Source organism: Pantherophis guttatus, chromosome 17 (assembly GCF_059756535.1).
Source record: "Pantherophis guttatus breed Tessera chromosome 17, ASM5975653v1, whole genome shotgun sequence".
In the NCBI taxonomy this organism is placed as follows: Eukaryota; Metazoa; Chordata; class Lepidosauria; order Squamata; family Colubridae; genus Pantherophis; species Pantherophis guttatus.
The window spans coordinates 8,523,243-8,536,303 of record NC_142079.1 but is presented as its reverse complement, the minus strand read 5'-3'; the positions used below and the strand labels follow the sequence as shown (position 1 = coordinate 8,536,303).

The 13,061-nt window shown below is 45.7% G+C and overlaps 1 protein-coding gene across 2 annotated transcripts in view; it reads left to right on the top strand.

Moving 5' to 3' along the window:
- HIRA (histone cell cycle regulator) overlaps positions 1 to 13,061 on the top strand; it is a 40,031-nt gene that overhangs the window by 2,385 nt on the left and 24,585 nt on the right. For both annotated transcript variants that reach the window (XM_087880225.1, XM_087880226.1), the window contains exons 2-8: positions 2,486 to 2,548; positions 5,102 to 5,212; positions 5,991 to 6,081; positions 7,836 to 7,930; positions 9,520 to 9,615; positions 10,965 to 11,125; positions 12,127 to 12,294. In XM_087880225.1, the coding sequence (XP_087736351.1) occupies positions 2,486 to 2,548; positions 5,102 to 5,212; positions 5,991 to 6,081; positions 7,836 to 7,930; positions 9,520 to 9,615; positions 10,965 to 11,125; positions 12,127 to 12,294 (785 nt within the window). The remainder of the gene's footprint in view (positions 1 to 2,485; positions 2,549 to 5,101; positions 5,213 to 5,990; positions 6,082 to 7,835; positions 7,931 to 9,519; positions 9,616 to 10,964; positions 11,126 to 12,126; positions 12,295 to 13,061) is intronic.

The following is a 13,061-nucleotide window of genomic DNA, read 5'->3' as shown; positions in this document are numbered from 1 at the left end:
AAAAACGCCTCCCTTGTAGGATTTTGCATGTAAAACCGTTTTCTTTGACATGTTTGATGGCAGTAGCTTTTGTAGTACCCTGTTTCCCTGAAAATAAGACATCCCCTGATAATAAACCCAATTGGGCTTTTGAATGCACGCGCTAAAATAAGACTCTCCTTGAAAATATTTAAACCCAGAGCTGGAAATCAGGTAAGATGGCAAGAGGACCCCCATCTTGCTCCATGCACCTCAAAATAATAAGACCTCCCCGAAAATAAAGCCAAGCACTTATTTCGGGATTCAAAAAAATATAAGACAGGGTCTTATTTTCAGGGAAACACAGTATTTACAATTTTATATCTATGGTACACATTTTTTGGAGATCCCAAAGGCAACAGGTCTTCCATGTTGTTTTTTCTTTGAAAACGTTTCGCTTCTCATCCAAGAAGCTTCTTCCATTCAAAGAGGAAAAAACCAAGGAAGTTCAGTTAGTTGCCTTTTGGAAAAAGCAAATTTGGGACACCCATGATCTGGATGATTAAACCAGATAGACATTCTGTAATAGACATTTCTTGGAGATATTTATTGACATTTAAATTAGGCTTCGTGGTTTGAGTCTTTCTTTGTTCAGCGTAGAATGAAAGGTGTTAGTGACAACTTAGCATTTAAAGAGACGGTTTCTGGTTCTCTGATCTCTTCCGCTACTTGAAAACAGTACTTACTTTCTGCAGACCTGGGACAGTGTATATCTTCCCAATACCTTCGTTGAAGGGCACAGTTCCCTATTTTAGCATTGTGCTACCCTGTTTTCCCGAAGATAAGACCCAACCGGAAAATAAGTCCTAGCATGATTTTTCAGGATGCTAGTAATATAAATCCTACCCCCAAAATAAGCCCCAGTTAAGATTGTCAGCCAGATGGATGCATTTAGTACCGTATTTCCCCCAAAATAAGACCTAACCAGAAAATAAGCCCTAATGCGTCTTTTGGAGCAAAAAAATTAATATAAGGCCTGGTCTTATTTCCAGGGAAATGCAGTATTTCCATCAAAGGGAAGCTAAACGGCCTTTTCTCCCCCTGAAAACTTAAAAGAGCTCTTTGGAAGTAATCTAGCACATAAGTGGCCATTTCATGACCTCTGAAGGAAATGTATTTTCCATCCAGATCAAAAATTGCTTGGACCCTCTATGGGACATTCGCTGGAAAAAAAGTATTAAACTATACTTTGGGCTGCTGAACAGATCATAGATTTCCCATTAGGAAGACAAATGTCAGCATCTCTAACTTGGAAAACATTTTACGACGGGTCTGGTTGGTTTTTATGGAAAGCAGGATTGTCTTTTGATCATCTTTCATTGTGCATTATTGAACCTTATTTAGCCTCCTGGACAGTTAAGCTTTGCGTTAGCGATTTCTTGCTAGGAGATTTGTAAAGATAACCAACAACAGTAACGGAAGATCACATATTAACCCTCTAAAGAATATAGATCGAGCAAATCTCCAAAGCGTATTGCTGATCCTTTAATCCTTATTGTCAAGAAGGATCTGGAAGCATCGTTGGATTTTTTTTCTTTGCAGAGGTGAAGAAAGGGCTACAAATACCCATACCATATCCAGAGTGTCCTGCTGGGCTTCCAAGGAAGGGGTGTTTGAAGTTCCTTCCATCCAAAGGATTGGTGGATAAGGACTCCTCAAAGTAGCCCCATTGCAGAGTTTCCTTGGGAGCCGTTGTGCTTTCTTTTAGAAAGTCAGCTAAAATCACATTGATCAATAAGACCTCCAGAGTGCAAACCTCGCCGTGAAAGAGGTCACCCCCAGAGGGTGTGATACGTGTCGGTTTTAAAGTGTATTATTAGTTGTTTGTTGACAACTAACAAACACTGAGCTTGTCGATCGAAAGGTCGGCAGTTCAGCGGTTCGAATCCCTAGTGCCGCGTAACCGTGTGAGCTCCCGTGACTTGTCCCAGCTTCTGCTAACCTAGCAGTTTGAAAGCAGGTAAAAAAACAATGCAAGTAGAAAAATAGGGACCACCTTTGGTGGGAAGGTAACAGCGTTCCGTGCGCCTTTGGCATTGAGTCATGCCGGCCACATGACCACGGAGACGTCTTCGGACAGCGCTGGCTCTTCGGCTTTGAAACGGAGATGAGCACCGCCCCCTAGAGTCGGGAACGACTAGCACATATGTGCAAAGGGGAACCTTTACCTTTACCTTACATTGGGGAATTCTGGGAGTTGAAGTCCCCTTGTCTTAAATTGGCTGACTTTGAGAAACCCCGGTCTACAGCATCTTTGGTCATTGATCTCTTTGGAAAAACGCAGTGGAATAGTCGGGTTTCTTCCTCTTTAAATTTAACTTGGAAGCTTTGAAATTTTATTTTAGATAGTTGCTGGCTGACTTATCACTTTGTTAGTGATAAACTATCTCTCTGTCTCCCCGCAGTGTGGTGCATTACAAGGATACTCTGCTCAAAGTATTTTTCTCTCTTATTTTTTTTTTTCCAGCGAAGCCGATATTTTCAGTTGACATTCATCCAGATGGGACCAAGTTTGCAACCGGAGGGCAAGGTAGGGTTGCCGAAAAAGTTTCTTGTTAAAAGTCCTGCACCCAGTCTATCAAAGGAGCTTAAATAGTTAACCCGTGCAGGTACACTTCGCTTAGGGGGCCGCTTGTTCCGCGACCAGGGAGGGAAGACTTAAAACTGCTCCACAAACATGGAGCTGCGTTTCCCCCCCCCCCCACCTCCGGTCATGTGATCATGATTTGAGCACTTGGCAAACTGCATTCATGGTTGTTGCAGTTTCCCACTGTCACATGATCGCCGTCTGTGGACTTTCCTTGCTGGCTCCCAAACACGTAAAGTCAGTGGGGGAAGCCAAACGCTCCTCACTGAACAACCTGTGATTCACTTAGCGGCCATCCTGAAAAAATGTTGTGAGTCGTCGCGGAGGTCCTTGCCGAATGACCGTTTCACTTAGCAGTGGCGTTTCCTGCCAGCTATTGTGTTTCCCCGAAAATAAGACCCTGTCTTATATTTTTTTGAACCCTGAAATAAGCGCTTGGCCTTATTGCCGTGCACTCAAAAGCCCGATTGGGCTTATTATCAACGGATGTCTTATTTTGAAGAAAACAGGGTAATGTAAGTCATCTTGGAGGTCCTTGCTGAATGACCGCTTCACTTAGCAGTGGTGTTTCCTACCAGCTAATTTCAGGTCATTAAGTGAGAACAGCCTGCAAACAAAAGCATCCGTTTGCCCTTAACAATTCTGGATTGTTGTGGCCCGTACGCAGCCTGTGCACCTGGTGGCTGATTCAGACAACGAGGCCGGAGAAGATGTGCCAGAGGCGGGGATTCAGCCAGGGCCTTCAGAACCTCCAGAAGCTTCCATGGGTGAAGAGGACGAAGAGGAGGAGCCTCTTCTCGATGCACGGGCGCGCAGAGCTGCCAAAAGGCACGAGTGGCTCTTCAGGAGGAGGTCTCCTCGAGAGTAAGGCTTGGGGCTAATTGGCCACTCCCTTAGCCTATTTAAGGAGGAATGCCGACTGAAGCAATTTGCAGGGAACAACTTCGTTCACTCTCCTTCGTGCCTTGATCTTAAGTTTTCTGCAAATTGCTTCTGGGCTTTCTGCCAACCATATAAACTAAGGTTTGTACAGACTTTGTGTGTGCTGCGTTCTTTGGGGTCCGTAGCTGGGGCAGAACATGGGTCGAGTCATGCTAAACATTACGTTTTACCTAAGGAATATTTTAAAGTATTGTTGCTCTGGTCCTTTCAGTTGGGATCACAGAAGTGAAATATTGCTGGGCCTAAAACGATAGAAACAGAGTGACAGTAAAGGACAGAAACCAGACACAGGCATCGCCCCTAGAGTTATATCTGACTTGGACATTCTCTGTGCATTTTCTCTGCTCGGATGCAGGCTGTTTTGCTAGTTATAATAGGCCTGGGCTATTCCTGAGTCCGCCTGCATTTGGTTTTGATTTATTTAGGGCAGTGATGGTGGACCTTTTCAGGACCAAGTGCCCAAACTGGATTCTCGGAAACCTCTAGACCAGCTGGCTGGCGCACACATGCCTGTTTTTTGGCCGTTTTCCGGTGTTTTTCCAGGCCGTTTTCTGGCTGTTTTCCAGGCCATTTCCAGGCTGTTTTTTGGGCTAAAAATCCCAGAAAACAGCCCGAAAAAGGTCCGGAGACAGCCCAAAAAACAGCTTGGTTTTTGGCCATTTTCAGACCATTTTCTGGCACCTGCAAAGACCAGCTGGCCGGAAACGAGAAGAGCAACTGGCAACAGCGCGCATGCCCACAGAGAGGGCTCAGCGTGCCACCGGTTTGCCATCACGGATTTAGGGGGTGGACTTCGCCTGCAGTGAGCCCCACAGCGTGCGTGGCGAACAGCAGCGATTGAGATTCTTAGGATAAAATATCGGAAGCAAATACGCTTGCCAACCCCGAGGTTATAATTAATGTGGCATTAGTTGGATTAATTTAAAATGTGCAGTTGAATAGGCTTCAGCGTTCAGTATCTTTCCCTCTCCTTTATTTATAGTGGCAGGGGTACATTTTTCCCCTAATGAAAGTGATGCTAGCTACAGAATTTGGAAGAAAAAAAAACCCCACTGTGAATTAAGCCATAGGTGTTTCCTGAGATCTTATCATTAAAAAATATTTGTTGCTCTGTAGTATCAGTACAGAAGTTACATTTTCTTTAGAATCCAGGTTGTAGCTACGTGTATTCATAGTTTTGCAACTTTGAGCTAAACTTAAACATGTGCAGCCATATTTGAAATACTGCATTTCTTTGTAGCGTATTTTTGTTCAAATGCTATTGCTGCAGCAGAAGCCTCAGTGGAATTGGGTTCTCTCATTTGAAGCTGTGTGGATTTCAACTCTCAGCCAGATTGTCTGGGGAATTCTGGGAATTGAAGTCCACACAGCTTAAAGTTGCTGAGATGGAGAAACTCTGCTGCCGAAGCAGACACGTCTAGTGCTCTATTGTTTGCTAAATTAAGAAGGAGGTTACACACTGCTTTGAAGAAAGCTCTTTAGCAAAGATAAAAACCTACCTTTCCTTCTTCGCAATAACTGCAGTGAAAAGTTTGTTCTTCCTTGTGTCTTTAGGGCAAGATTCCGGAAAAGTTGTAATATGGAATATGGCTCCTGTCCTCAAGGAGGAGGATGAAAAGAACGAGAATGTACCCAAAATGCTTTGTCAGATGGACAATCATTTAGGTATGGTAGAATAGATCTTTCTTTTGGGGGGAGTGATGGGACAGCGTAATTTGAGAGCCAGTTTGGTCTAGTGGTTAAGTCACCAGACTGGAAAGCAAGAAGGCGTGAGTTCTAGTCCTGCCTTAGGCATGAAAGCCAACTGTGGGTGACATTGGGCCACTAGGAAATGGAGAGTTCTAGTCCCGAGTTAGGTATAAAAGCTGGCTGGGTGACTTTGGGCCAATCACCAGGAGAGGGTGAGTTCTAATCCCACTTTAGGCATAAAAGCCAGCTGGGTGACTTTGAGCCAGTCTCTCTCTCTCTCTCAGTCCAATCCACCTTAGGCCAGCTAGGTGACTTTGGGCCAATCACCAGGAGAGGGTGAGTTCTAGTTCTGAGTTAGGTACAAAAGCTTGGCTGGGTGAATTTGAGCCAATCACCAGGAGAGGGTGAGTTCTAGTCCCACCTTAAGCATGAAAACCAGCTGGGGTGACTTTGGGCCAATCACTCTCTTTCTCTCTCGGTCCAACCTACCTCACAGGGTTGTTATTATGGGGAAAATAGGAGGAGGAAGGTGAGTTTCGATAGGTTCACCGCCTTGTAAAAATAACAAAGGCAGGATACAAATAAAGCATATATATCGTCCAATGCCAAAAAAGCTCGTCTGACATTTTGGAGGATGAAAAACACCACCTGTGCTTTGAAAATATCACCAGGTGGTAACCCTTCCACCAGCTCCAGCCTTAGGAAAAAATGTGTCCTTTTTTCAAGTACCCTCCTCTTCCAATTTTTGTTCCAGCCTGCGTGAATTGCGTGCGATGGTCAAACAACGGCATATACCTTGCCTCAGGGGGAGATGACAAACTGATCATGATCTGGAAGAGAGCAGCGTAAGTGTATTTTCCTCCCTTCCCCCCCACTAAATTTAATTCTTGGCATCTTCCTCAGGCTCTTTGGGGGGGGGGGAGTTCTTTATCTTATGGTCAAGGTTGGGTAAACATCTATAACTATAACATCTATCCTGTAGCGACACCCCGGCGCCACATTTTATCATGGTTTTACCTTAATTTAATACTTTTATCTTGCTGTACTGTCTCGTTCACACATTTTTGCATGCCTGCCTGCCTATGCTGATGGCTCTATTTAAACTTCACTCTGGGTTTGTGCACTCTTGTGTGTTTTATCAGTGTTGTAGGTCATCGATTGCACCGCCTCTGTAGGTGCCATACGCTAAATAGATAAGTTGGGTAAACATGAATTCAAAGAATGGGCTTGTCGATGGAGAGGAAGTTAAACCTGGGTTTTGTTTCCTAAAATGAGTTTACATCACTTCTTGTATCAATGCCGCCACTTGGCTGTTCTTACTAATCGTCACGTGTTTGAGAGGTCCTTGGTGCTCTCTGAGCTTGGTGGTTTTCTTGCAGACATTTCATTCATTCATTCATTCATTCATTCATTCATTCATTCATTCATTCATTCATTCATCCATCCATAAATAAATAAATAAATAAATAAATAAATAAATAAATAAATAAATAAATAAATAAATAAATAATGAATTTAATAATGAACATATCTGCCCTCAGAGTGGAAGGGATTGCCACTCTCGAATTGGCCTTTTTAGTCGCACTAAATGCTGTTTTAGGACCTCTTTCCAGAGCACAGTACTATAGTCTCTTGAGACTGAAGGATGCCAATGATTGATTGATTGATTGATTAAATAAATAAATAAATATATAAATAGTCATTGTACGTGTATACACAGTATACCCATACAACGAAATTCACTTAACACCCAAAGACCAGGCCCAACACACATAACAATCCCCAAACACGCTCCCATCCACCACAAATTCCCCACCCCTAAACCACCCAAACATCCACACAACAGACCATAACCCAACTAGGTAACATAATCAGGACTAGAAGGGAGGAGAGGGGGTGGACTGTGGGGTCCTTGGTGCTCTCTGAGCTTGGTTGTTTCCCTGCAGACGTTTCATTACCCAACTAGGTAACCTCATCAGTGCTAGTGTTAGTCCGACGATGCTAGTCTGATGATCTTACCAAACTATCTTCCCAAAGATTCTTTTTCAAGAGGCAACTGGACTTTCTGGTTTTTTTCCTTGAAGATGTTTCGTTTCTCATCCAAGAAGCTTCTTCAGAAGCTTCTTGGATGAGAAACGAAACATCTTCAAAGAAAAAAAAAAAAGCAAAAAGTCCAGTTGCCTCTTGAAAAAAGCACCTTTGAGACAATCATGACCTGGATGACAGAGAATCTCCATAGACATTTAGCAAACGAGGTAACATCATCAGACTAGCACTAATGATGTTACCTAGTTTGGATAATGAAATATCTGCAAGAAAACAACCAAGCTGAGAGAGCACCAAGGACCCCACAGTTCCTCCCTCCCTCCCTCCCTTCCTTCCTTCCTTCCTTCCATCCATCCATCCATCCATCCATCCATCCATCCTTCTTCCTCCTCTCCACAAATTCCACTCCCTTTCTAGTGCTGACGATATTCCCGTCGGACACAAAACGTCTGCCAGAAAAGAACCAAGCTCAAGAGAGCAGCAAGGACCCCTCGTTTCAACTCTGAGCTGCAAATCTTCTCCTTTATTGACACCTCCCCTGTTTCTTCCCCAGGTACATTGGGCCCAGCACCGTGTTTGGTTCCAGTAGTAAGCTGGCTAACGTAGAGCAGTGGAGGTGTGTCTCAATTCTGAGAAGCCACTCAGGCGGTAAGACTGCTTGAAAACTCCCGAGGGGTTTGGTTGTGTCGCATTGTCTGCTTTCTAAAAAAAATAAGATTCCTCCTTGATCGTCTGACGGGCTAAGCTTGATGACGTTTGGATGTCATTCTTTTTTTTTTTTTTTTTGCATCGTGTTATTCCAGTCCGGGATGTGGTGGCTCAGTGGCTAAGATGCTGAGCTTGTCGATCGAAAGGTCGACAGTTCAGCGGTTCGAATCCCTAGTGCCGCATAACGGGGTGAGCTCCCGTGACTTGTCCCAGCTTCTGCCAACCTAGTAGTTCGAAAGCACGTTAAAAAAATGCAAGTAGAAAAATAGGGATCACCTTTGGTGGGAAGGGAACAGCGTTCCGTGCACCTTTGGCGTTGAGTCCTGCTGGCCACATGACCACAGAGACGTCTTCGGACAGTGCTGGCTCTTCGGCTTTGAAACAGAGATGAGCACCGCCCCCTAGAGTCGGGAACGACTAGCACATAGGTGCGAGGGGAACCTTTACCTTTACCTATTCCAGTCTAGTCACAGTTAGTCCTCAACTTGCAATGGTTCTTTTAGTGACTGTTCGAAGTTACAACAGCACTGAAAAATGTGACTTATGACCGTTGCTGTGTCCCAAGGTCAGGTGAATCCCCTTTTTGTGACCTTCTGACCAACAACGTTCACAGGGAAGCCAGATTCACTTAACAACCGGGTTACTAACTTATCAACTGCAGTGGTTCACTTAACAACTGCGGTAAGAAAGCTTGTAAAACGGGGCAAAAACTCACTTAACAAATGTCTCAACAACAGAAATGTTGGGCTCCGTTGTGATCATAAGTCGAGTACTACCTGTTATCAACTCGTAAAGCATTCCTGGCCTGCTCTCGAGTTGCCATAGAAGGGAGGGGGGAAAACTGATGGAGCAACACGGCAGCACATTCCACGCATATCTTTTTCAAGGCCTCAACCTACGTTACCAGAGCCAGCCGGAGAGGCGTGTTCTCTACTGCCCGCGAAAGTGCTCCGTTGGAGAATGTGATTAATGACACACCCAGGGAGGGGGGGGAAACAGGCTCATAGTTGGGACGTAAATTATGTGGGGCAGAGCTGACTCCACTTGGGTATGTGCCGACATGTTGCTCCTAATAAAAAACTGGATTTCTTTTGAAACTTGGCTTGAGGCTCATGAATTAATTAGGGCATCCGACCCTGACACCTGTATTAGTTTACTCAGGTGGTCTATGGCAGGGGTCTCCAACTTTTTGCAACTTTAAAGGCTTGTGGGTTTCTATTCTCCAGGCTGGCTGAGGAATTCTGGGAGTTGAAGTTCACAAGCCTTAAAGTTTCCAAAGCTGGGGAACCCTGGTCTGTTGGACTACAGCCAGCAATACCCAGATATTAGACCCACCCCCACCCCATCAGCCACTCAAACCTGCTGGTTGCTTTGATCATGGTCTCTCAGCCCACCTGTCCTTACCAGGTTTCTGTGAAGAAGAGCACATGTAGTCCTTGACTTATGACCTACTGTCACAGGATTAATTGGTATGGGCCAGATGCTGTCCCTGGAATTCATATTACCATGTTTTTCACACTTCCACATAGACGTCATGGACGTGGCGTGGTCCCCTCACGACGCGTGGCTAGCCTCCTGCAGCGTGGACAACACGGTTGTGATCTGGAATGCTCTCAAATTCCCCGGTAAGAATATTTGGAAACCGCTTTGGGACTTTGTGCTTGAGGTGGCTGGGGGTGGGGGGGGGGTAATGAAACGTTGATTTTGGGTTTCGCTGATTAGATAGGTTTATAGAGAGATAAGAGCCGCGGTGGCACAGTGGGTTAGAATGCAGGACTGCAAGGCTATTTCTGCTGACTGCCGGCTGCCTGAAATTTGGCAGTTGGAATCTCACCAGGCTCAAGGTTGGCTCAGCCTCTCATCCTTCCAAGATGGGTAAAATAAGGATCCAGATTGTTGGGGGCAAAAGGCTGACTCTGTAAAACCACTTAGAGAGGACTGTAAAAGCCCCGTGAAGCAGTATATATTTTCCTTCCTTCCTTCCTTCCTTCCTTCCTTCCTTCCTTCCTTCCTTCCTTCCTTCCTTCCTTCCTTCCTTCCTTCCTTCCTTCCATCCATCCATCCATCCATCCATCCATCCATCCATCCATGGTGCACAGTGGTTAGAATGCAGTATTGCAGGCTGACTCTGCCTACAGCCAGGCGTTCGATCCTAACCGGCTCAAGGTTGACTCAGCCTTCCATCCTTTCAAGGTTGGTAAAATAAGGACCCAGATAGTTGAAGGCAAGAGGCTGACTCTGTAAACCGCTTAGAGAGGGCTGTAAAAGCATCGTGAAGCGGCATATAAGTCTGTTATTGCTATTCCTTCCTTCCTTCCTTCCTTCCTTCCATCCATCCATCCATCCATCCATCCATCCATCCATCCATCCATGGTGCACAATGGTTAGAATGCAGTATTGCAGGCTGATTGTGCCAACAGCCAGGAGTTCGATTCTGACCAGCAAAAGGTTGACTCAGCCTTCCATCCATCCTTCCGAGTCGGGTAAAATGAGGACCCAGATGGTTGGGGAGCAAGAGGCTGACTCTATAAACCGCTTAGAGAGGGCTGTAAAAGCACTGTGAAGTGGTATATAAGTCTAAGTGCTATTGCTATTTGATGTTGTAGAAATGGCTACTTTATACTTTACTGTATAAAAGTAAAAAGTTGAGATTTCATGTTATTGTCCTATTCTACTGCACCAAAAGGACTCAGAAGTCAATGCTTTTTTCTTTTCTCCCCACCCCCCTCCTATACTTTTCTCTCTTCCTCTTTTCCTCCTCTATTTCTCCTCCTCTTTATATTTTTGTATTGGATGCTTTGCTAAAATTAATTTTTTTTAAAAAAAATGAATCTCAATTCTGGTAAGGAGCTCCCCACTGACTGAATTGTCCTGCCAATGTGTGAGGCTCCCGTCTCCTGCTTGAATCCAAAGCATTTCCATTAACTACCCATTTCACACTCTCTCTCTCTTTTTTTTTTTAATCTGTCCGCAGAAATCCTTGCCACTCTGAAAGGTCACTCCGGCCTGGTTAAGGGGCTGACCTGGGACCCTGTTGGGAAATATATTGCATCTCAAGCTGATGACCGAAGTTTGAAAGTCTGGCGAACCATGGACTGGCAGCTAGAAACCAGCATTACCAAACCTTTTGACGAAGTACGTAGTGTGATAACGATGAGCTTAACGTTTCCATGCATCGTTCCGTCCTTCCGCAGTCGGGCTTCCGAGTCAGTTTCAAGACACCCACCTGCCCAAAACTCTTTAAAGCAGCTGCATTTTTTCCTGGAATCTCATAGTGGAAAGATCCAGCTGCTTGAAAAAGTTGCAGAGAATGGTTATGTTCACACTTCGCAGCACCATTTTTTGGGGTGGGGAATCAGATACCAAGTGCCATCGTAGGAGAGGACCAGCTGAGCCTGAGGGAGGGGTCAAACATGTCATCAGTCTCGAGTCCCTTCGCATCCACAAGAGATCTTAAGTCCAGGCCACCTTGAATTCATTGACTCTTATCTATCATCAATTTGCTTTGACCGTTAGTACTGTACTTTTACAGTGAATTCCTCTCCAGCAAAGTCTTTCCTCTCCCACAGTCTTTCAAGATAGTTCACAATTACCGGCCTTTATCAGCCTTGGAGAGTGGCCAGGCCGATATCTTTCAGATGCTGCAATACTTGGCAAGAATGCAGGAATGAACTAATTGTTTCCTGCAAACTCCACTCCCCTTTCGCTCCTCTTTTATTCCCTCTGGGAGGGGCCTTTCATCGTCCACCTGTGGCCTTACTCCCAAGCTGACCCTTGTTCTTAAGCTGTTCCCTTCGTCTGGCAACTCTGCACATGCGCACACTAGGAACAGGCTCCAGCTGTTTGTCTGCCTCACTGATGTCCGACTCCAAAGGCAGCTGATAACTGGCATTCGGCCCTGGCTCCCTCTCTGACTCGGACGCAGAGCCCACATCAGAGCCTTCCCCAGACTCCAGGACTGGCCCATGTTCCTCCCCAACCTCCTCACTGTCTGAATCCGCTGCCAGCTCTGCTGGCCGCTGGCATGCCACACCACATAGCTATGGAAAATCCGAATAGCCCTGCTTCTTTCTTTCATGCTTCTCTGCCTGTGAATCTTCGGCAGTTTTGTGCACGATGCCCTCGTTCTCTTTCAGTGTGGAGGCACAACACACGTGTTGCGCATCAGCTGGTCTCCTGACGGGCATTACCTGGTCTCGGCCCATGCGATGAATAATTCCGGGCCCACCGCCCAGATCATTGAGAGGGACGGATGGAAAACCAACATGGATTTTGTCGGCCACCGCAAAGCAGTGACAGTAGTGGTGAGTTCTCTCCCATCCTGAAGGTAGATTGCTCCAAAGTCAACGGCTCCAAAGCAAATGATGATAAGTCAGGCTTTGGAGGAAATCTTGCTCGGGGGTTCATAGGGGAAAGGGGACTCCCCCAGTGATGAAATCCAATTTTTTTTACTACCGGTTCTGTAGGCATGGCTTGGTGGGCTTGGTGTGGCTTGGTGGGCGTGGCAGGAGGATACTGCAAAATCTCCATTCCGTCCCCACTCCTGGGGGTAGGATATTGCAAAATCCCCATTCCCTCCCCACTCCTAGGGGAAGGATATTGCAAAATCCCCATTCCCTCCCCACTCCTGGGGGAAGGATATTGCAAAATCCCCATTCCCTCCCCACTCCTGGGGGAAGGATATTGCAAAATCCCCATTCCCTCCCCACTCCTGAGGAAGGATATTGCAAAATCTCCATTCCTTCCCCACTCCTGAGGGAAGGATATTGCAAAATCCCCATTCCCTCACCACTCTGAGGCCAGCCAGAGGTGGTATTTGCCGGTTCTCCGAACTACTCAAAATTTCCACTACCGGTTCTCCAGAACCTGTCAGAACCTGCTGGATTTCACCCCTGGGGGAGTCCCCTTTACAGGTGAGATGGGCGACATAACAATTTTAATTGACATCATCCCCATATAACTGTCTGGTTTGGCTCTGCAACCCAACAAGACAGACAGAGACTTCAGAGGATCATTAGAACTGCAGAAAAAACAATGGCTACCAACCTTCCTCCCATTGAGGACCTGTATA